The 23,485-nt window shown below is 40.4% G+C and overlaps 1 protein-coding gene across 1 annotated transcript in view; it reads left to right on the plus strand.

Annotated features, from left to right (window-relative positions):
• jph3b (junctophilin 3b) overlaps nucleotides 1-23,485 on the plus strand; it is a 135,509-nt gene that overhangs the window by 20,847 nt on the left and 91,177 nt on the right. The window contains exon 3 of the mRNA XM_059993011.1: nucleotides 15,034-15,808. Coding sequence (XP_059848994.1) covers nucleotides 15,034-15,808 — 775 coding nt within the window. The remainder of the gene's footprint in view (nucleotides 1-15,033; nucleotides 15,809-23,485) is intronic.

Genomic DNA, 23,485 nt, shown 5'->3' on the forward strand with positions numbered 1-23,485 from the left:
GGTAACATCTGTACCTGAACTTGGTGGTGTGAGTCCTGAGGCACCTACCTTCTTCCTGATGGCAGTAGTGAGAAGAGAGCATGGCCTGTGTGTTGGTGTCCTTAATTACAGATGCTGCTTTCCTGCGATAGTGCTCCGTGTAGATATACTTAATTGTAGGAGGGCTTTATCTGTGACGCCCTGGGCTATATCCACTACTTTTTGTAGGTTTTTCTGTTCAAAGGCTTTAGTGTTTCCACACCAGGCTGTGATGCAACCAGTCAATATACTCTCTGCCGCACATCTTTTGAAGTTTGTCAAAGTTTTGGATGACATGGCAAATCTTTGCAAACTTTTAAGAAAGTAGAAGCACTGCTGTTCTTTCTTTGTAACAGTACTTAAGTGCTGGACCCAGGACAGATCCTTTGAAAGGAAAATGCAGAAATATTACAAGTTGCTGACCATCTCCACCTCTGATCACCTGATGAGGACTAACTCTCGGACCAATGTTCCTTCTCCTGAAGTCAATATTCAGCTCCTTAGTCCTGCTATCACTGAGTGAGAGGTCGTTTTGTGGCACCACTCAGCCAGATTTTCAATCTCCCTCCTGTATGCTGATTCATCACTTCCTTTGATTCAACCAACGACAATGATGTCATCAGCAAATGCTAAATATGGCATTGGAGTTGTACTTAGCCTCACAGTCACAGGTATAAAGTGAGTAGGTCAGGAGGCTGTGCACACAGCTTTATGGTGCACCTGTGCTGATGGAGATTATGGAGGAGATGTTGTTGCCTATCTGAACTGACTGGAATCTGCAAATGAGGATCCAGTTGCACAAGGAGGTATTGAAGCCTAGGTCTTGAATCTTATTGATTAGTTCTGAGGGGGTGATTGTATTGAATGCCGAGCAGTAGTCAATGAAATATACATCTTTGCTGTCCAGATGATTCAGGGTTGAGTGAAGAGCCAATGGGATGGCACTTATTGTGATGGTAGGAAAATTGGAGCAAATTTCAAGTCTCTTCTCAGGCAGGAGTTATTATGTTTTATCACCAGCCTCTCAAAGCACTTTATCACAGTAGATGTAAGTGCTACTGGATGTTAGTCATTGAGGAAGATTACCAAGTTCTACTTTGTTACTGTATAATTAAAACTTGCTTGAAGCAGGTGGGTACCTCAGATTGCCAAAGCGAGAGGGTAAAGATTACAGCTGGTTGATCGGCACAGGTGTTAGTCCTCCACCAGGTACCCTGTCTGGGCCAGATGCTTTCCCTGGGTTCAAGCTCTTGAAGGATGCTCTCAGACAGAAATCATATGGCCATTGGGGGCTGTTGCCTCCATGTTTTAATGGTCAAAGTGAACATAAAAATGGGTATTGAGCTTATCTGAAAGTGAAACCTTGTTGTCACCCATGTTGCTTGGTTTCACTTTGTAGCAGATGATAGCATTCAAGCCCTGCCACAGCAGCTGAAAATTCATCAGTGATTCAGGTTTTGTCAGGAACTCACTTCGTATATGAGATGGCTTTCCAGAGATTGTACCTGGACTTCTTGCATTTTGCTTGGTTGCCAGATCTGAATCCACTGACCTGTCCCTCATCGGACTGGGGATCTCACGGTTCATCGAGGGCTTCTGGTTGTGGAAGACTCTAAATGATTTTGTGGGGACACACTCATCTATGATTGTTTTTATAAAGTCTGTGACAGCTGTGGTGTATTCATTCAGATCCTCTGGTGAGTCCTTGAACACGACGAAGTCCATTGCCTTGAAGCAATGCAGTTGCCGCTGCTCTGCCTCCCGCAACCACATCTTTGTTGTCCTTACTTTTGGAGCCTTGTTCTTTAACCTCTGCTTGTATGTAGGTAGGCAGAGGACAGCCAAGTGATCATATTTCCTGAAGTGTGGTCTAGTCATTAAACAGTAGGAAATTGTAATCATAGTATAGCAGTGATCAAGTGTGTTGGGACCCTTGGTGCTTCAGGTTATATGTTAATAACAATCGGGCAAAGATTTCTTCAAAGAAGCCTGATTGATGCCCTGACAATGATTTGAAAGGAGTCAGCGTAGGCTGTTTCTTGTACAAAATTAAGGGAGGGAAGTTTAGGGGAGACATCAGGGGCAAGTTTTTTACACAGAGGGTTCTGAGTGCCTGGAATGACTTGCCAGGGATGGTGGTGGAGGCTGAAACATTAGGGGTATTTAAGAGCCTCTTGGACAGGCACATGGATGAAAGAAAAATAGAAGGTTATGGGGTAGTGTAGGTTTAGTACTTTTTTTTAAAGGATTATATGGGTTGGCACAGCATGGAGGGCTGAAGGGCCTGTACTGTGCTGTAGTGTTCTATGTTTCTATGGTTCTGTGCTTTGCTGATGGCAATGCTCAGCACATCGAGTGCCTGCTTAACATTGGCCATTGGTGGTACATAAACTATGGTCAGGAGCACAGAGGAGGATATTCTTGCTAAGTAGAACTGTCAGCACTTAATCAGTAGGTGCTCCAAGTTGGCAGAACAAGAGTGTAACAAGGCTGCTGCAATTGAGCACCACAAAGAGTTTATCTTGAAATACCAACTCCTGCCTTTTCCCTTCTCTGAATCAGCAGTCCAGTCCATCCTATGTATCGAGAAGCCCTTGGGTCTGAATGCTGAATCTGGCAAGTCCAGAGTAAGCCATGTCTCTGTGAAATACAGAATGAAGCAATCCCTCATTTCCCTCCGATAAAGCAATCTTGCCTTAAGTCCTCAGTCTTGTTCTCCAGTGACTGTACATTTGCTAACAAGATGCTGTGTGATGCACCATCAATAACTCTCTGAGACGTGAGGTGAGATATTGGCTTTTATTGACTGGAAGAAAGAACAAGCAGCAATTGACCACCATGCTACATCCTGGAGATTGAGAGGCAGGGCTCAGGTCCCAATCACCTTTATACATGGGTCAGTGGGAGGAGCCACAGGAGCAGTCAGCAGGGGGCGTGTCCAGACAGGTATATGTAGTTCACCACATTGTGTAAGGGAAGTTTCGTACCCATTTGTTTTAGTCTGGCTTGGAGTCCTATCCTCTTCTCTTTCTTTTGGCCATGGTGATGTACCCTTGTCTACTTAAACATGCCATACCGGCATGCTTGAGAGTTAAATCCGCTGTACTTCACCAGATCGTGAAATCACTCGTTTGTTAAAACAATTCAAAAGTATATTACGTAAAGGGAAATTACAGGCTGTAGGTTATAGTAAGTGTATTTCAGAAGTATATTTAGAAGTTTGTAAACTGCCCAGAATGCGTGGCCGTGTTTCACCTGCACCATCTTGCAGCTTTTGTTGTCCCAGTTAGCGGCGAGCCAGGGCAGAGCTCACCCAGTTGGGAGAGACATGACGTAGGTAATCTTGGTTCGGTCCAGAATACAGAGATGGCTGGAGCTCAGAGTGTAAGATGCACTGCGACAGGTTGGCGATGCATCGGAGTTTTCGGGCACCGGATTCCAGGGTTCCAAGGGAGGAAGTTGACTGTGTGGGGTTGTTGCATTAAGACACAGAGGTGGTTGAGATTGGTGAGCGGATGGTCAATAGTTTTCTGCTGCTTAGGAATTGGTCGACTTCCTTTAGGCAAGCTTACACTGCTGGATCAATCATTGGTTCGTCCATCCTGTCTGGAAATGTAGCGGAGGCTTGACCCAAACACAGAGCAGTGGAGACGATTTAGCAGTGAGGGATAACTTAAATAACAAACTGCAAAATAACAAGCCATGAGGGGCTATGAAACAAGAGAGAACAGATACTGTATTTAATTCGACAAAGCAACAAAGTAACAAGGCTAGAGGCAACTGGTTGAGGCAGGCAGGTTCAATGAGTGAACAAAGGACTGCGGCCGAGAGCTGGGAAAATTTTTGAACAGATCCTTTAAAGTCAGGTTTAAATTTCAACACAGGTCATGTATGTGTGTAAAATTAACAATGTCCAGAAAATATATATATACTGAATTACTGTGCAGTTTTATTCCTGTATTTTTAGATAGTCCAATTAAATAATTAGAGTGCCACTCATACTTTCTGCAGACAGCTCAACCAAGTATATCGCAAGTTGTCTTTGGAGTATAAGGTGATACCGTTTTCAAGGGGCTTTGTACAACACATTCTAACAACTAATTTTTATCTCTGCAACAGAGCCATTCATTACTGAAAATTCAGCATGCATGTCATTTGACACATTGTCCCAATGTTGGTAATTATTTTCCTCCCACAGATGCTGCTTGACCACTGGCTTCTTCTAGAAGTTTGTTTGTTGCATTAAGTTGTATTACTACCAATTAGAGTCTAAACATTTTTCTGAGATTAGTCAGTATTAAGCAAGCATATTGGTGGGAAGATAGTGCTGGACCAACCACGATCGCCTTGATTAAGTGGAGGGGATCAGTCTTGATTCTTATTTTATGTACTTGCTTGTCATTACAAAAAGTGTATCCTTTTTTTTTACCTTGAATTGCTCCATGGATGAACCACCTTTGGAAAAATGGACTTAATTTAGATGTATGAAATTATGAAGGGTCTAGATAGTGTACAGGAAGAATCTAATTTTCCTGGTGGAGAAACTGAGAACCAGAAATCAAGGATTTAAGTGAATTAGTAGAAGAATTCAAGGGGAATGAAAGAAAGGAGGTTTGGAATTCTTCACCTGAAAGAGTGGCAGAGGTAGATACCATTAGCCTCTTTAGAGGATGTCTGGATGGTTGATATGGATAGAATGCTGGGAAATGGAATGAACCAAAATAGGTATATTTTGTCCAGCATAGTCTGAATGCACCAAGTAGGCTTATCTATGCCACAATTTTATTATTTTGCATTAACAGAACAGTCAATGCTGATGGTTGATCAGTTTTCCTGTAAAGCCACGCCCATTTCTTTTTCTGTTCACATGATTTGCTCACAAAGACTTCAGGTCTTATATAATTTCAAATTAATTTTTACAAAAATTGAACAGAAGTTGTGATTCTCAATGACATGCAGATTGATAGTCATCTGTTTGAGAAACCCAATAATACTAAAATACGACTACCCGTATCTGGCAGGTTCCACATGTCGGACTTCTTTTCCAAAAGATTTATCAAGAATAATTAATCACTTTAATTATATTCAGAAAAGTAGTATTACACGTACCAGCTGAAGACCAAACTTTGTGGTGGGATCTTAGTAAGGTGGTTCTCAGCCACAACCTATGGCTTTATCTGAAGGATTTCAGCCAATCTTTTCCTTCACAAGCTATTCTAAGAACTTTTGTAACTAGTTTATATTTGTAGTGCCTTGGAATATAGAGCATGGATATAGACCCTTAATCTCACTGTGTCTGTGTCAGATGTCAACAATATATCCATACTAAATTCATTTTCCAGCATCCAGCCTTTAGCCTTCTATGCCATGTCACTTCAAGTGCTTAATCCATATATTCTTTAAATGTTGCAAGAGTACCTCCATCCATCATTCCCACAGGGAGTGAGTTCCAGATTTCATCCTCTCCGGGTGAAAAATTCTTCATATGCATTCCGATGGTTCTTCAAAGAACCAACCAATCTGTGTTTAGTTTCTCTTAGAGGATATCTTTGCAGTTTCTGCTAGCTCCAATAAGATTCTACTACCAGGCAGCATTTTGACGAGATCACTCCCTCTGAATAACTGGTCTGCTCTTTCAGCCCCAGCAACCACACATTGTTATCTGGTGCTTTCCTATACGACTACAGGAGACACAACACCTACCCTTTCACCTCTTTCCAAAAACATAACTAGGTGAAGCAGTAATTCACTTGCACTTCTTCCAATCCAGTGTACTGCATTTAGTGTTCACATTGTGGCATCCTCTTCATTGTAGAAACCAAATGCCGATTGGGAGATCACCTTGTACAGCTTTGTGCAATTAGCAGGACTGACTTGGAGCTTTTGTCTGCCTGTCACTTTATTTCCACATCCCACTCCTCCTCGAACCATTCTACCTGTGGCCTCGTATACTGTTACAATGCAAGCATGAGGGACTACTCACCTTCTGTCCGGGCACCATGCAGCCTCCTAGACTCAATATTAAATTCTCTACCTTAAGGTAACTTGCTATTTCTTTCAGTCTGGGCTGTTGACCACATCCCACTGCCCTGCTAAAATCAACACAGTTCAGAGGAAGTGTGTCTTGGATCTGAAATATTTATTCGGTTTCTCATTTCATGGATACTGTCTGATCTGCTGAGGTTGCATGTACTTTCTGTTTCTCTTTCCCCATGTTCAGTTTCTGCCATTTAATATATATGTATAATATTCTAACTTCCTAATGTTTTAAGGTGGATTTAAGTGGATCCCTCTTGAGAATAATTTTAAGTGAAATTAGTGCAGGCAGGTGCACACTGATGTAATGTTTGGACTTGTCAAAAGAGTGCCCTGCTTCCAGATTGCATTTCTGAATTTTATCTTAGACCCTGCAAATCCATGCTATTGCTGGTCATAGTTGAATCTGTTTGGTTCCATTGCATAGAAGAGAAAGTGGAGGGAAAATACTAGTCACCTCAGTTAAAAAAAAAAGTAGTTTCAGTAACCAACAGTTGAGTTTTTTGAGTGAAGCCTTCTGTAAGATGTTACACCATGCCATAGAATAGGGGATAACAAGCTGGGATGCACAACCCCTTGCTTAATGGCATTGATCCATGCCATAAAAAGAGTTGGGAACCCCTGCCATAGAAACTAAAGCCGACAATCACATGGCCAGATCTATTCGAGGAATGGTGCATCAAGAGGCTGTGCTTTGCCAGGCTAGCGGGCATGGAGTTCCAAAGACTCCTGCAACCTATTGTTTGTTGCATTCCAGGGTCTTTCTACACTCGTAGCGGTAAATTTCCTTTGCTTATTCCATGCTGCATTGCACTGTATGTGGATGAAGGATGAAGTGCACAGCTGCATTAAGCAGGTCACTAATGCCCTGTTTGCCAAAGCCAATTAGTGCTTAACTTTCCCCACTGACGTCAAGAGGAGAGACTGCTGGGATTTGCAGCCATGGCTGACTTCCACTGCATTTGAACCATGATTGAACATACAAACACATGTTGCCACCAGGGCACCAAAAGCAGCAATCAGCAGCCTTTGTGTTTCGGGAATACTGCAGTCATCGTCAGCTCAGTTCATCTTTAGCTGATTTCCGTAATGTCTTATTTCATGACATTTTTATCCTGCAACACTTGACACCAGAATGTTGAAAGTGCAGCAACAGCTGTACAGGCCTTGATGAGACCACACCTGGAGTATTCTGTGGCGATTTGGTCTCCTTATTTAAGGAGATATATACTTTCACTGGAAGGAAGTTCAGAGAAAATTCAGATATAATTGAAATGAAAGTGTTCTGTTATGTGGTTATGATTATATCTATACTCTCTGAGATGTGATTTATTGAAACATGAAAGATTCTAGGAGGAATTTATGAGATAAGTGTGGACAGGGTATTTCCTCAAAGGGGAAGCCTCTCCCTTACAGAAGAGGTACTCATGTAAGACAGAATTGAGGAAGAATTTCTTCTCTTGGAGGAGTCATGAATCTAATGGATTCTCTAGCTTTGAGAACTGTAGATGCTGAATCATGAATACATTCAAGCCTGAGTCATATTTTTAGTGCACAGAAGAATCAAGGTTTGTGGGAAAAGATGGGAAAGTGCTGAGACCAAGATCAGCTCAGCCACCACATTAACGAATGAAAAAGCAGACTCAAGTGGCCATGTGGCCTACTTGTGTTCCTGTTTCATACTGCACAATTATGGAATGTTTAAGGCACAGTAGGAGTCCATTAGGCCCGTCAAGCCAATGCTAGTTAGCTACCAGTAATATGTTAATTTGAAGCCCTGGCTGTTTTCACTACAGGTTTGTTAATTTCTTTTCACCATATCTTCATTGAATCTCATTTTAAACACCACAGTGTAATCTGTCTCTGTCACAGTGTAATCTGTCCCCACTGCTGTGTAATCTGTCTTCACTACAGTGTAATCTGTCTCCATTACAGTATAATCTGTCCCTGCTGCAGTGTAATCTGTCTCCACCATGGTGTAATCTGTCTCCAGTGCAGTGTAATTTGTTCCCACCGCTGTGTTATCTGTCCCTGCCACAGTGCAGTCTGTCCTCACTGTAGTGCAATCCATCTCCAGTGCACTGTAATCTGTCTCCACCACAGTTTTGATACAATATCCTTCATTTTATATGGCCTTATATAATGTTTTCACTGAAACATGTCACTTCACTTTAAACTTCATCTGCCATGTATCTGCCCTGTTTTTAATCTAATTGCATTCTACCACTATCATCTTTGCAGCTTATGGTATAGCTGTTTTGTGTCATCCACAAATTTAGAAATTATAGCTTCCTCTCTCAAATCTAGATCATTAAACAAAGACCTTAAGAAGCAATGGCTCTAACACAGATCCTTGGGGAATGCCACTATCCACCTTCTTCAAAAGGAGGAACAATCATTTACCATGACCATTTGTTACTTAGGCAACTTTGTATCAATGCATTCAATGATCTTTTTATTCCTTGAGCTTCAACATTGCTGATTCTCACAGCCCTTTGCAGGGACTTCCAGTCCAATGCTCTGCTGCTCCCATACCAGATGGAGATACAGCTTGTCAGGATGCTCAGAATGGTGCTCCTGTAACATTCAGTTAAGATGGGGAAGGGGAGCCTTGCTTGCCTCATTTTCCTCAGGAAGTGGAGATGCTGCTGTGCCTTCTTTTTCCGGGATGTTACCTCATCAAAATATTCTGTCAAGTTGGTAAACATAACTCTCCTCTCATAAATCTGCTGGTTTGCTTTAATTAATTATGTTCTTAGTGATGATTGCAGGAGTGTGATGTGTGTCCATCTAGTAGTTCATAGTCCTCTGGAAATCTCATCAAACACAAGTATAACCAAAGCTGTAAAAGTAAAGTAGGAAAACCCCATCATTGCCATGCCAACAGAGGTGCCTGGGTTGAAATAATTGTGGAGCATTACTTTGCCTTGAAAGTTACTGTCATTCATCCACCATACATATACTGACAACGCAGATTAAAAACCTGCTATAAAACTAAACCACAGCTCATGTATCACAGACTCAGGCCCTTCAACCCACCAAGTCCATTCTGGCCATCAAGTACCCAACTACGCTCACCCTATTTTAATTCTCTCCATATTCTTATGAACTCCCCCAAAATCCAACTACACATCTTACTAGGGATAACTTACAGTATCCAAATAAACTACCAACCCACATATCTTTGTAATGTGGGTGGGGGTGGGCAAATAGAGTACCTGGGTGAAACCTACACAGTCATTGGGAGAGTGTGGGAACTCCACTCAGAAAGCACCTGTGGTCTGGATTGAACCCCAGCTGCTGAAGAGGTGAGGTAGCAGCCCTATTAGCTGCATCTCTGTGCCACCCAAGGTGTGAAATGCATTGTAGATGATTAATTTAACAGCAAATCCGACAGTTGCCATGGAATAAATTTTCACCAACGAGTAAAGCACAATTCACTTCCTGAAAAGAGAATTCATTAACTCTTCTTTCCCTTCAAGGTACTCCTTCTGGCATCAAAAACATTGTTTGGAAAGTTGTAGTTGCTTCTTTTGAATTTTTAAGATGTTTGTGACCAATGCTCAGCTTTTACAGCTGAGCTGCAAGCTGCTGAAGCTTTCTTTCCTTGGGCTCCATCACGCCCACCTGAATTCCTGGAACCATGTCATGCTGTAAAGGATCTAATGCATGGAAATTCTGAATGGTACTGATCACCCCTGTTGTCTTTTGTAAATGTAAATTTTCTGAACTTGACTTCAAATTCAATATACTTTCAAAAGAGTCTGGATTTAGAAAAGTATTGTCTACGTATAATCAGTATTTGCCAGCAGTTAGATAAAATTCAATGTTCAGCAAAAATGCAAAGATTGGCTCAAACAATCAGCACATCAATGTAAATATCGTCCAAACTAAATGCAGTGCTATCAATGATAGCTGCCATTCATAGTTCATGGTTAGGAATGTTACCTCTCATATATGTACATAAACCACAGAACCAGTCAATCAGCATTTTATTGAAACTATTAGAGTTCATAAACTTATCAAAATAGATTACCAATAATAATTTTGCTTGTCTGCCTTTTCCCATTTTTATTCAATCCAAGAAATGCATTGAAAAACAAACTCAATCAGGTCTCTCAAACTGTATTAATTTATGATTCTTGTAAATAGATTCTTTTTACAAAAACAAAATGTAAAATTATCTAAGAAAAGTCACTTTGGCTATAATCAGGAAATTGGATCCAAATTGAGTTAGAAATTAGATAGTAAGATTACAATTTATGTTTTTTGTGCTAAAATCAATCTGAATAATTACAAAAGTGCTAACAGATTGAAACAGAACAATATGTTGGCATAATAAAATGGATTTGTTTCTTTTACTCTCTTTGTAATAAACTTAGTTTTCTTAATGCAGTTTTTAATAGGTGTATCACCAAATCTGTATCTTTTTAATATGATTGTCTAGTTCCCCATCTGTATGTAACTTGATTTAAAAACTCTGAAAATGAATAAAAAGTTGTATTGAACCAGTATTGAATTTACAAATTTGATCCTTCTTAAAGTACCACAAAGGTCAAAATGGACAAAAAAACTTATCCTGATCATTATTTTAAACAAGGGTCATGAGCAGTTTATGTGTGAAACTTTGGCCAAAATGATTGAACTTATGTTTAAGCTAATGTGTAAGATTGAAGAAATTCCAGTTGCACTTGAAGCAATTGATATTTATACTTTCATCACATGTGTATCCTGATAAAGCTGGCAAGTAAATGGAAATTATGCTAAATCAATATAATTGTTTCCTTAAATGCTGGAAGTGCCTGGTAGTCCCCTTAGCACATACCTCTCCTTGAGTTACAGTTACCCAATAGAGATCTCGTGTTTGAAATCAGCAAAGTTAAATATCATAGCAGTATTGACAAATATAGTTTCTCTACACAGCCCAGAAAGTTGCGGTGTTCCAGTCTGGGGGAGGTTTCCATCCCCCACAAGCATGACAATCAACATTAGAAGGGTGGTGCCAAAGAATTTTCAAAGTGAGGGTTGTATAAAGATCAGGTTTATCTAACTACCTTTAAAGCAGGGGTTTATGCCATGGTCCCTACCATTAAAGGAGGGGTCTGTCAACCCCAGACTGGAAAACCTTGCTTTAAAGGAAAGATGATGGTTACAACATAACAAGAGCTCTGAGCTGGTGATGGTTGCGGGCTATGAAGCAATGTACTTGTGTACATTTCAGGCAGCCATCAAGTTATAAGTACCAGAAAAATAGCCACATTGACTTGGTCGTCTCCAAAATATCCTGAAGGGTCAGTGTGGAGGTTTCAATCACTTGGTGGAGTCTAGCTGAGGATTTCTGGAGCACTGATATTTACAGATTTAGAGAGTTTTTAGCTCTGAGGCTTAAGTTGGTCTCTATGTTGACCCTAAAGCATGGCACAGGTTAGGATCACAAACACGAGAAAATCTGCAGATGCTGGAAACCCAAGGCAAAGCACACAAAATGCTGGAGGAAATCAGCAGGTCAGGAAGCATCTTTGGAAATGAATAAACAGTTGATGTTTCAGGCCAAAACCCTTCATCAGGACTCCTGTGTGACGGGGGTCCTTAACGAAAGATGCCCCCTTTTTGAGGTGTTGCCTTTTCAAAATGTTCTTGGTGCTGGGCAGGCTGGTGCTGGCCGGGTTTGCAGCTTTGTCTGATTCTGTGCAGCTGCTTCTCCATACCACACGGTGATGCAACCAGTTAGAGTGCTCTCCACGGTACATCTGTAGAAATTTATGAATGTTTTTGGTGATGTACTAAATATCCTCAAACTCTTAATGAAATATAGCATTTGTCATGTCATGTCATGTCATGTCATGTCAATTGCATTGATATGTTGGGCAAAGGATAGATCTTTAGAGATGTCAACACCCAGGAACTTGAAACTGCTCACCCTTTCCACTGCTGATCCTTCAGTGAAGATCGGTCTGTGTTCCCTCAACTGCCCCTCCCTGATGTTCACCATCAATTTCTTGGTTTTACTAACGATGAGTGCAAGGTTGTTGTTGTAACACCACTTACCTAGCTGATCTAGTGTACACTTCCTTGTCAGCATTTGAAATTCTGCCAACAATAGTTCTGTCATTAGCAAATGTGTAGAGGGTGTGTGAGCTGTGTTTAGCCACGTAGTTGTTGTGTAGAGAGAGGAGAGCAGTGGGCTAAGCATGCATCCTGGAGCTGCAATAGTGTTGATTGTCAGCAAGGAGGAGATGTTATTTCTGATTGGCACTGACAATTGTCTCCTGATGAGGAAGTCAAGGATCCATTTGCAGGGGGAGGTACAGAGGCCCAGGTTTTGGAGCTTGTTGATCAGGGCTGAGGGTATGATGGTCTTGAACATCAAACTATAATAAATAAACAGCAGCCCGAGGTAGATATTGCTGTTGTCCAGGTGATCCAAGGCCGGGTGAGATAACATCCAATGGAAACTTATTGTGGCAATGGGTCCAGGTCCTTGCTTAGGCAGGAGATGATTCTGGCCATGATCAACGTCTCAAGCACTTCATCACAGTAGATGTGAGTGCCACTGGCCGCTAGTCACTGAGACAGTTCACCCTGGTCTTGGGCACTGGCATAATTGTCATCTTTTTGAAGCAGGTGGAACCTCCAGCTGCAGCAGTGAGAGATTGAAGATGTCCTTGAATGCTCTTGCCAGTTGGTTGACACAGGTTGTCAATGCCCTACTAGGTCCACCATCATTCCATGACCCTTTGGCCTCCAAGACAGAGATTGCACGGATTCACATGGATGTGGTTTTATTCTCCCCTTCAAAGCATTCATAAAAGACATTGAGCTCATCTGTGAGTGAAGCATCACAGTCATTTATGATGTTAGGGTTTCACTTTGTAGGAAGTAAAGGCTAACTTCAAATGGAATTGGTTTTTTTTGCTCTTAAAATAGCCTGCCGTAGGTCGTACCTGGACTTAATGTCTGGATCATCGGTCTTGAATGCTACAGATCTGGCCCTCAGCAGACTGTGAACCTCCAGGTTCATCCATGGCTTTTGGTTTGGGTATGTCTGGTATGTTCTTGAAGGCACACACGCATCGACACAGGTTTTAATGAAACTGAGTATGCACTCAGACTTGAAGATGAATCCCTGAATATTGTCCAGCCTGTCAACTCAAAGCTGTCCTTGTAGGTGCCTCTCCACCTCCCTGAACCATCCTCCTCAGTCCTTACCACTGGTGCTGCAGCTTTAGTCTCTGCCTATACATTGGGAACAGAGGTACAGCCAGTTAATGTTCCAGGTCCAAAACCAATTTATATAATTGGGAATGGAAAAAAATAGTAAGTTAGTTTTCAGTTATACAGAAGTGGAAAAGGGATGAGAATAACAAATGGAATATCTCTGATGGGTGAGATCAAATGAGTTAATGTGATATTTAGAAAAAAAATTATGTTTCTGTGTGTTATGTATTGGGGATTGGAAATGCAATAATATACTTTGATTATGTTAGCAATATGTAACATGGACAAAGAAACAAGATCTTTTCTAACTGCCATATTAACTAAGTTCATCTCACCCTATCCGAGATATTCCTTTTGTCCTACCAATCTGTCTCCCACCTTCACAGCTACTGAAAACATGTTTTTTTCATTTTTCTCAATTCTGTTAGAGAATTTGGATTTGAAACGTCAAATCTGTTTCTCTTTCCACAGCTGCTACCTGGACCGCTGAATGTTTCTTTATTTTCCTGTACATGCCTGCAAGAAAATGAATCTCTAGGTCATATATAAGGATGTATACATATTTTGATAATAAATTTACTTTGACATTTTGGGCCAAGGTCCTTCTCAAAACGTCAACACTTTATTCCCTTCCATAGATACTGCCTGACTTGCTCAGTTCCTCTAGCATTTTGTGTGTGTGTTGCTCAAGATTTGCAGTGTCTGTCGAATCTCTTGTCCAAACAATAGCCTGGATGGTATTACAATTTTCCAATTGATTAACCAAGTTGTCAAACTCTTAAATTAGTACAAAAGACCATGCACCAAAAACTTAACTCTCTCTCCCTACATTAATGTTATTTGACTGGTTGAATATTTTCAACATTTTCTGTTTTACTTTTAGTCTAAATCACATCTCATTTTAAAATCATACTGTAAATTGAGACATTTGTATATAAACAAAGACAAAATTAAGTTTTTGATTTCCCTGGATGACTTGCTGTAAGTTTCATAATTCTCCGATACAAGTTTTGATTAAGGTTATCAAACTGAAAAATCATCTCTTGTTTTCCCCTGCTGAATGCTACAAGATGTATTCAGTATTCCCAACATAATTTCTTATTTTACAGTTCTCTGTTTTGTTTTAAGTTTCCATTTTTCCTGTTCACTGTTTTTGTTTGCTTACAAATATTCTGACATGGAAATTAAGAACAGGAGTAGGCCTATCAAGCCTACTCAGCCATTCAGGTTGTAACCTCACTCTGCACTTTCAAAACCCTCGTTAACTTTCACTCCTTTTCTTATCAAAATTTTTATTAAACTCTAAAAATATTCACTGACATTTGAGGAAGAGAATTCCAAAGACTCACAGTCCTCCAAGAGAAAGAAATTCTGTTATCTTTTTGTCTTATATGGATTATTTTTAAAAGTGACACCAAGGTTTAGATCATTCCACAAGAGGATTCATCCTTTCCACAGTCACCCCTGTCATGACCCCCTAAGATCAACCATTTTTCAATCAATCTTCTGAACAATGGTTAGAAACCTAGTTTGTTCACTCTTTTGTCATATGACATCACATATCTTTGAGCTGTTCCAAGTTCATTTCCATTGTGTAAAGTTTTGACTTATTTGAAAGGAAGAAGCTTTTCCTTTCAAAATTGAGATGTGCAGTATTTCTGATATTTTATCAGACTAAAATAATCAGTTTATTTGGATGTAATTCTCTGTGAAAGTGAAAGTTATTTATTTAACATTTACACTGTGTCTTCTCTGTTACAGGTACCTACCAAGGTCAGTGGGTTGGAGGAATGCGACATGGGTATGGTGTGCGTCAAAGTGTTCCCTATGGGATGGCTGCTGTTATCAGGTCTCCTCTTAGAACTTCTATTAACTCTCTAAGAAGTGAACACAGTAATGGTACAGCAATGCACCCAGACACTCCAGCTGGTAGTCCTGCAGGGTCAAGGGGGGGCTTTGTTCTCACTATGCATAGTGACAATGATCTTCTTACAGCCAAAAACAAAAAAAAGGGAATCTTTCGCAGATCCCTTTTGAGCGGGCTGAAACTCCGGAAATCCGAATCCAAAAGCTCCTTGGCCAGCCAAAGAAGCAAGCAGAGCTCATTCCGAAGTGAAGCTGGAATGAGTACAGTCAGCTCCACGGCCAGTGACATCAACTCCACAATTAGTTTTGGTGAAGGGGAAACAGATTTGTCAGTCATTGAAGATGATATAGACGCAACGACAACAGAAGTGTATGTGGGAGAATGGAAGAATGACAAACGTTCCGGCTTTGGGTTAAGCCACCGATCTGATGGCCTGAAATTCGAAGGGGAGTGGCTCAGCAACAAGAGACATGGTTATGGATGTACAACCTTTCCAGATGGAACAAAAGAAGAGGGCAAATATAAACAAAATGTATTGGTGAGTGGGAAGAGGAAGAACCTGATTCCTCTACGGACAAGTAAGATTCGAGAGAAAGTGGATAGGGCAGTGGAAGCAGCTGAACGGGCTGCAGCTATTGCCAAACAGAAAGCTGAGATTTCTGCATCCAGGTAGGAAGCTGGCTGTTCGTTCGTTTCAAATAGTGGAATTTGCAATAACCTTTGATAAATATAAGTTCATGTAGACAATATGAACATTGATTGCAAAGGAATGGGGCATCTTTAACTGAAGGGATTGTGTGCAAAATAAATCTATCAAGCCTTAGTGTACAATATAAATAGTTGATTAGAAATGATGCTACATGGATTCTAAATTCTGACAGTGATGAAGGTGGAGTAGACAATGGCCAAGCTGGCTCTTGAACCCACAGTTAATGTGAAATTGACCACGTGACACTAGACCACTTCATTTTCCCTGGATGGGTTCAGAACGGGAAGAAAATGCCAAGGGAGTTAGTCTGAGACTCTGAGATTTGGAATGGAGAATCCAGTAAGTAATAATGGAAAGTAGAGAGAGGCAACAGCAACATTTCAGAATTTCAGGATAACAGGAGAAGGATTTTGGCAAAAGATAACAAAAAGGAACACAGACTGATAGGAGAGGTGAAGTTCAGAAAAGATTAACACTACCTGTCCTAGGAACATCTGGACTGAGACATCTGGAGTTTAACTTTTTTCTCAACTTCTGAAATAAATCATGATTTTACATTCAGCTGCTAATGATCCTCTCTGGAATCGGGGAAATAAAATCAAATACCTTTGCTCTTTATGCCCTTAACCTCAAACCCAGTCCGGTTCTGAAAGTAATATGACCTTAAGGGTTTATGTGCATTTGATTAGTATTCAGCTTGAAGCTGACATTTCTTTCCCCATTAGTTTAAGTAAATGACAATCATTTGTATGTCTCATTCACTAATTTTCACCTCAATCACTAATGTTTGCTAAGAGGTTAAACTACTGGTAAAAAGAAGCCAAAACAGTAAGTGATGTTACCGATTAAACCTCACCACGTCTACTGAGAAGTTTCTACTTTGGGACTAGAAATATTTTATCAGGCTCCTAATTACAACACTTGGAATCTTACTTCATGTGGACTGGATCACTGTCTTTACCAATGAAGAAAATATTTCTTGATGCTTTAGCACAGAATAATGCAGGTGATTTTGCTTTATTCATCAAAAACTGCTTTCTCTAACCTAGTGATGTCCATAGCAATCAAATCTACAGGAAGTACCTGGAGTCCAGAATTCTACAATGCACTAAGAAAGATAACTGAACATTTGGTTTCAAGAGGTGATCGTACCTCTTAGAGTTATTATTGCAGAATTGATCAGGCAGAGATTGTGACTATTAGTGAAACTGGAAGGAGTTTTGAACTTGTTCAGCACATAAAAAATCCTTACAGCTTGTAAAGATGATAACAGAAAGAACAGGGAGAATGAGTGAATGAACTGACTATGGTGCAGAGGGATATTCAATCTGGTAGAGTGATAAAGAGTAAGGACAATATGATTAGGGAATAGATACTGTCATGTACAACTGTGAGAATGTCCAAAAGCTGCATTGTCCACCTGGAGCCAAATTTAAGGACATTCCCTTGGGGCCGGAGAGGAAATTGGATTGGAGAGATCAAGTTGTGGTTGTCTGTGTGAGAACCAACAACACAGAGAGAATTAAGAGGAAGATTCCACTGATGGAGTAAAGGAACTAGCGTCCAAATTAAAAAAGCAGAACCACAAAGCAGGACTCTGGAGTAGTGATCTGAATGCATGCCTTAAAGATTGTTATAAGAGCAAAATGTTTCACGTCACGACGTTGATACTAACACTGGTTCCATTAGAACGGCATTACTTGAACATTGCTAGAAGCAAAAACCAAAAAGCTGAATTAAATAACCAGGGCTCTTGATAAGGCCTTAAGTTAATCAGATGCAGTGGGTGAGGTTGGGCGTGGCACTATGAGGGGTAATTGAAAGAATGGGGTTTTAGTGCAGGGTAAAAATGTCAGGAGGGACAGAGCACACAAACACCAGTCATAGGAGTATAGCTCCAATTACGATCAGAAGAGGGAAAATGATAAAAAGACAAAATGGGCGTTTCTTTAACTGTTTGATATTTAGATGGACAAATAAGTGGCAGAGTCAATGGGCTGAAGTGGCCTTCTATGTAGTTATGAATAATCTTGTAGTTAATGACTTTAGGAAGTGAAACCATATTAGGTTGAACAATTTCCTGTTTGTCCTGTAGATTAGCTCCACTCCAGTGGAAAGTTCATTGTTGTGGATAACAATGAGGTGCAAAACTGCAGCTATAAAAAATTGTGTTGTTGAAGATGCAGCCTTGGGTGATTTCGGTGTCTGCACTGTGAATGCATCTGTTGTGAAACCACTGAGTTAAGATCACAGAAGACAAGTTTTCTAGCATCTGCAGAATCTCTTGTGTTTAGGATGGTTCCTTGATACTGAGGCATAGATAGCCTTGCCAATGATGTCAGATCAAAGTTATCTGTGAGTTGCTGGGCCTTTTGCTTTCTTTCTGCTATGAAATAATCTGAATGTGTTCTGTAAGTTTGTTGGACCTCAATTTTCTGGTGGTTACAACATGTACGAGCATACCTTAAAACATGCTAATGATTCCATTACATACAGTAAATGCTTTAGGTTTGAAGCTAATTAGCTTCTGTTTTACCTAGTTATTGTCAGACTAATCTTGGCATTTTCTGATAAGGCAACCAAGAGTCTTCTGTGCAGTGGATGCTTTACAGCTTCTCTTGTTTGGGAGTCATCAAGTTATCTGCAAGTTGCTGTTTGAAAAATGTTTTCCTTTGTGGGGTCCTTGAGGTATACAGCATTGATTTTCTTGCAACAAAGTTTCTTTTGAAGCTGTTGTTTTGCAGCCAGGCTGATCGAGATAACAGATTTGGCAGTGGCAAGGCCAACTTTGAACAGTGCCTATCACGGGCCTGTTGATGTGGACATCTTTATAGTCTTGAATTCAGATCACTTTATAATCTAACAGGTGCTAGAGTCTGGAGGCAGGGTATTGTCTTCAGGTCCCAACTGAAACAGTATGTTATTATGACAAGCTTTTTGTCAGAGGCATAATTTTCCTTGTTCTCTCAATCCATGCTGGTAGATTGAGCCTCATTTTAATAATCTCTTCCAAATATGCCAGATCAATTGGTTTACCCTCATTTATTCTGCGGATTATAAAAAAAATTAACAGATTTGTCAAATGTGATTTCTCTTTATAAATCTGTGTTGATTCTCGCTAATCTTCTTATTATTTACCAGGTGTTCAGTTATCACTTCCTTTTATCAGCTTTCATGTGTGAAAATTAAAAGTGCAGAAACTAGAAATCTGAAATGAAAGCAGTAAATGCTGGAAACACTCAGCGGATCAGGCAGTGTCTGTGGAAAGAGAGAGAGAGTAGAATGCCCTTCATCAATGCACAAAGTAGAATTGAGTAACCACATCTCATCTTCCTTTTGGGCTGCCTGTAGTCTTCCAGAATCAGCATATGAGTTCATCAAACCTGCTTTCTTTATCACATCTGCTGTTAATCTACCATCTTAATCCCTTCCCGACCCTCTCCGTCTCTCCTTCTCGTCTAACTTCCCCATTGACCTGATGTTGTCCACAAGTTACCCCCATGGCAGCCCTGGCCTCATCCAATCAGGAACATGCTTTTTGTCCAATCCATCCTTCTACCTACTTCTCAATAAATTTTCTTTCGCTCCCAGTTCTGAGGAAGACATGAACTCTGTGTCCCTTTCTAATGATGCGCTGCCTGACCTTTCGATCTTTCCAACATTTTCTTCATTTTTTCCTTGAGATGTTTCAGTGCCAGAAAGTAGAGCATAAATAGCAGGATGGGCTGGAAGAGAAAGTAAGGCAACTTGATAGACATATTCTTAAAACTCTTTTAACAGCCTTGGTATTCCTCAGGAGTGCTTTCTAGCTAATAAAGTAGAACTTAACATATCAGAAATATAAATACAAATCACGGTGGATGGTTCTCATGTACTCACTCATCTGGGTGCAGAAGTTCAGCTTCCTTTGAAATGTGCGTTGCCTTTGGAGGCATCTTCATTTGTGCTGAATCATATGCAAAATGATAATGTTCCAAGCTTTTTATTAGAATTCTTTTCTAGAAAACTAGGGATGATCTTAATGAAATATATGTGATCCTCAGCGTGCACGACAGGGTGTATATTAAAGTGTTTCTGCAAGTGGGAGAATCTGACATCTGGACACATAGTTACAATTTGCAGACATTTTTATCAATCCTGTGGGGTTGTGGAGGCTGGATTGGGGAAAGCTGAAGAGGAAGAAGATAGCTGTTTTGAAAGATCACGTTGCGGTCTTTCATTGATCCTGTTATGGTTATTATTCTATGGATTTATTGAGTATGCCCACAAGAAAATGAATCTCAGGGTTGTATATGGTGACATAAATGTACTTTGATAATAAATTTACTTTGAACTTTGAATTGAGGTCTCTCTGTAACTAGCACAGTAGAGAAGATAAAGGCTGCCGATAATCTGCCATGATCATATTGACTTGTGGAACAGGTATGAGGTACCAAGTGACCTATTTCTGCTCCTATTTCCTTATGTTCCTATAAGTCATTGCTACCCAAAACCCTGACTCTTGCAGCGGTCCTTCAGTGATACTGCTTAAAACACTGATCCACATTCATCAGCTGCTGCTTTGCTTTTTTAAGCAACTGGGTTATCTCTGGACATGTTTGTTAATAATTTTCTGCATTCTGTTAGTTTTGTTTACTGATAAAGTTACATAAAAGCTATGCTGCTTACGACTGCGGCTAAAGCAGTTTCATTCCAATCTGGTGGGACTGTCTCTAGAACGAGAGTCTGAGAGGAAAGAGCGAAGAAGTAGGACACAACGAGAAATGAGGGAGCAGGTTGTCATTGTGCACTCTGGCTGCCATTATTTGAATTTTCCGAGTAGCAGTTTCTCAAGTGCCTTTGCTTCATAACAGAGCCTCATCAGCTGGTCCAGCTGTATCTTGACTTTCACATCCACACTGCTGAATTTGAGACTCTTCTCCTGTTAAATTGTAATGTGAAAGATTTTAAGTAAATGGTAGACAGGAAGGAATGTCAGAAAAGGCTCCAGGTAACGTTTATAAAGGAATTAATCAGAGGACTTTATGAACAATCATGTGACCTGCCACACACTCACCCACAAAGGTCACCTACAACTCTGTTGTATTTCCCATTGGGCTACATTTCTTCAGGTTTGAAGGATGTGGTGGAGAGTGGGCAGGGAAACTGATGGGAAACAAAAACTGAATCTAATAAACATACCCAAAATCACTTTTTAAACAGCTTCCATCAATCACGTTCTCAAAATGCCACTTCACCTCCTTGTTCTGCCCTTAGACAGACAGACAGACAGACATTCTTTATTGATCCCGAGGGAAATTGGGTTTCGTTACAGTCTCACCAGCCAAGGATAGTGTAGAAATATAGCAATATAAAACCATAAATAATTAAATAATGATAAGTAAGTTATTCCAAGTGGAAATAAGTCCAGGACCAGCCTATTGGCTCAGGGTGTCTGACACTTCGAGGGAGGGGTTGTAAAGTTTAATGGCCACAGGCAGGAATGACTTCCTATGACACTCAGTGTTACATCTCGGTGGAATGAGTCTCTGGCTGAATGTAGTCCTGTGCCTAACCAGTACATTATGGAGTGGATGGGAGACATTGTCCAAGATGGCATGCAACTTGGACAGCATCCTCTTTTCAGACACCACCGTCAGAGAGTCCAGTTCCGCCCCCACAACATCACTGGCCTTACGAATGAGTTTGTTGATTCTGTTGGTTTCTGCTACCCTCAGCCTGCTGCCCCAGCACACAACAGCAAACATGATAGCACTGGCCACCACAGACTCGTAGAACATCCTCAGCATCGTCCGCCAGAATTTAAAGGACCTCAGTCTCCTCAGGAAGTAGAGACAGCTCTGACCCTTCTTGTAGGCAGCCTCATTGTTCCTTGACCGGTCCAGTTTATTGTCAATTCGTATCCCCAGGTATCTGTAATCCTCCATCATGACCACACTGACCCCCTTGGATGGAAACAGGGGTCACCAGTGCCTTAGCCCTCCTCAGGTCCACCACCAGCTCCTTAGTCTTTTTCACCTTAAGCTGCAGATGATTCTGCTCACACCATGATATGTCATTACTTTCACCACTCACCCATTTTCCCAGAGCGTCCTAGCAAAGCCATTGAGAATAACCTCTGTAAAACGCACTCACTCACCAGAGGTGGATAGAGCTGTCAAAAGCAACATTCATTATTTATTCCTAATTTTCTCTGTACTGAGGAGGCAGTTCTGAATCAGTCGTATGGGTGTGTCTGGACCAGACCAGCTCAGGGCAGCAGATTGCCTTTCCTTTGTGAACCAGATGGGAAGTTTCATGTTAATGTAAATATTTCCAGATTTATTTATTTACTTGAATCTATCCAGCTGCAGTAGTGGCAGTTGAACTCATACCTTTGGCTCAATAGTCCACACAGCTGAAATAATTTTCTTAACCATTATGGTACTGTAGCATGACCTTGGTATGTTGTTCTGGTATTGCTTACATCATTGATTGCATCATTCTTAACAGTAATTTTTCTGTATTATCTCCACTGGCTCCTGGAGTACAGCATGGTTTTCCATGTGAGGACAGATTAAGCAGACTGGGCCTTTACTCTCTTGACCTTGGAAGAATGAAATATGTTGTATCGTAAGATCACAACTTTTGAGGTTTTCCCCATCTGGAATATCTAGAGCTGCGGCGACAGTTTCAAAACCATTTAGGACAGAGATGAGAAGATATTTCTTTACACAGAGGGGATGAATCTTTGGAATTCATTAGCCGATTGGATTGTCAAACCTCAGGTACCAAAAATATTCAACAGATTTAAATACATTTTTAAGAAATTAAAGGAATCAAAGAATATGTGGTTGGGAACAGGGAGCAAATGCAATATAGGATTAGTATAAGAACAAATTGCTGAGCCAGAGATCAACCTTCATCTCATTAAGAGATCGAATAGAAATGAGGGACAGAATTCCAACTCGTGCTTCAATTTCTTTTAATTTTTATGTTCTACTTAGTTCCATGGCCTCTAACTTCCACTATTGCATACCTCTCCAAGCAATATCCCTTCCACAGTTGTTCTTTCAGTTCCAGGGTTCCCTCATGTTACAGCAGCTTTGAGCCAGGGAGGCCTGTTTAGAGCATGTGAGTCACTAGTTAATGAGGTTCTGCCCTGAAAATGAACTGGATCTGCTGGCTACGTTGTCTGTCTGATTTTTTTAACCTGTTGGCCAGGTTTCTCATGATGAAATGACCTTTATTGTCTGTGGAAGTAACAAGGTAAATAAGATAGATAATATTCCTTTTCTTTTTAAGCTTTTATAGTTTCTTTCAACGGTCTCCCTGAGGAATATCCTCGTTGAGATTTAACAACCTTTATCAATTATTTAGGATTACTAAACAGTGTCTCGGCTGAATAAACATTTGGACCATTATTACACTATAAATACTGTTTAGAGCAAAGCAACTTAAATTAAAAAGTTAAAATTTTAATCTAAAAGAGCCAATGAGTCTTGGAATCTCTTTGATAAGCAAAAAACCAATTGCCTAGAAATGTGGGTGAATGGTATTTCCTTTACCACACATGCATATAGAAATCAGTAATTCCCAGAGTTCATGATTTCCAAGTGGATTTATCATTTTCTGAAACTTTACTAGGTACATTTGTT

This window comes from Hypanus sabinus, chromosome 17 (assembly GCF_030144855.1).
Source record: "Hypanus sabinus isolate sHypSab1 chromosome 17, sHypSab1.hap1, whole genome shotgun sequence".
In the NCBI taxonomy this organism is placed as follows: domain Eukaryota; kingdom Metazoa; phylum Chordata; class Chondrichthyes; order Myliobatiformes; family Dasyatidae; genus Hypanus; species Hypanus sabinus.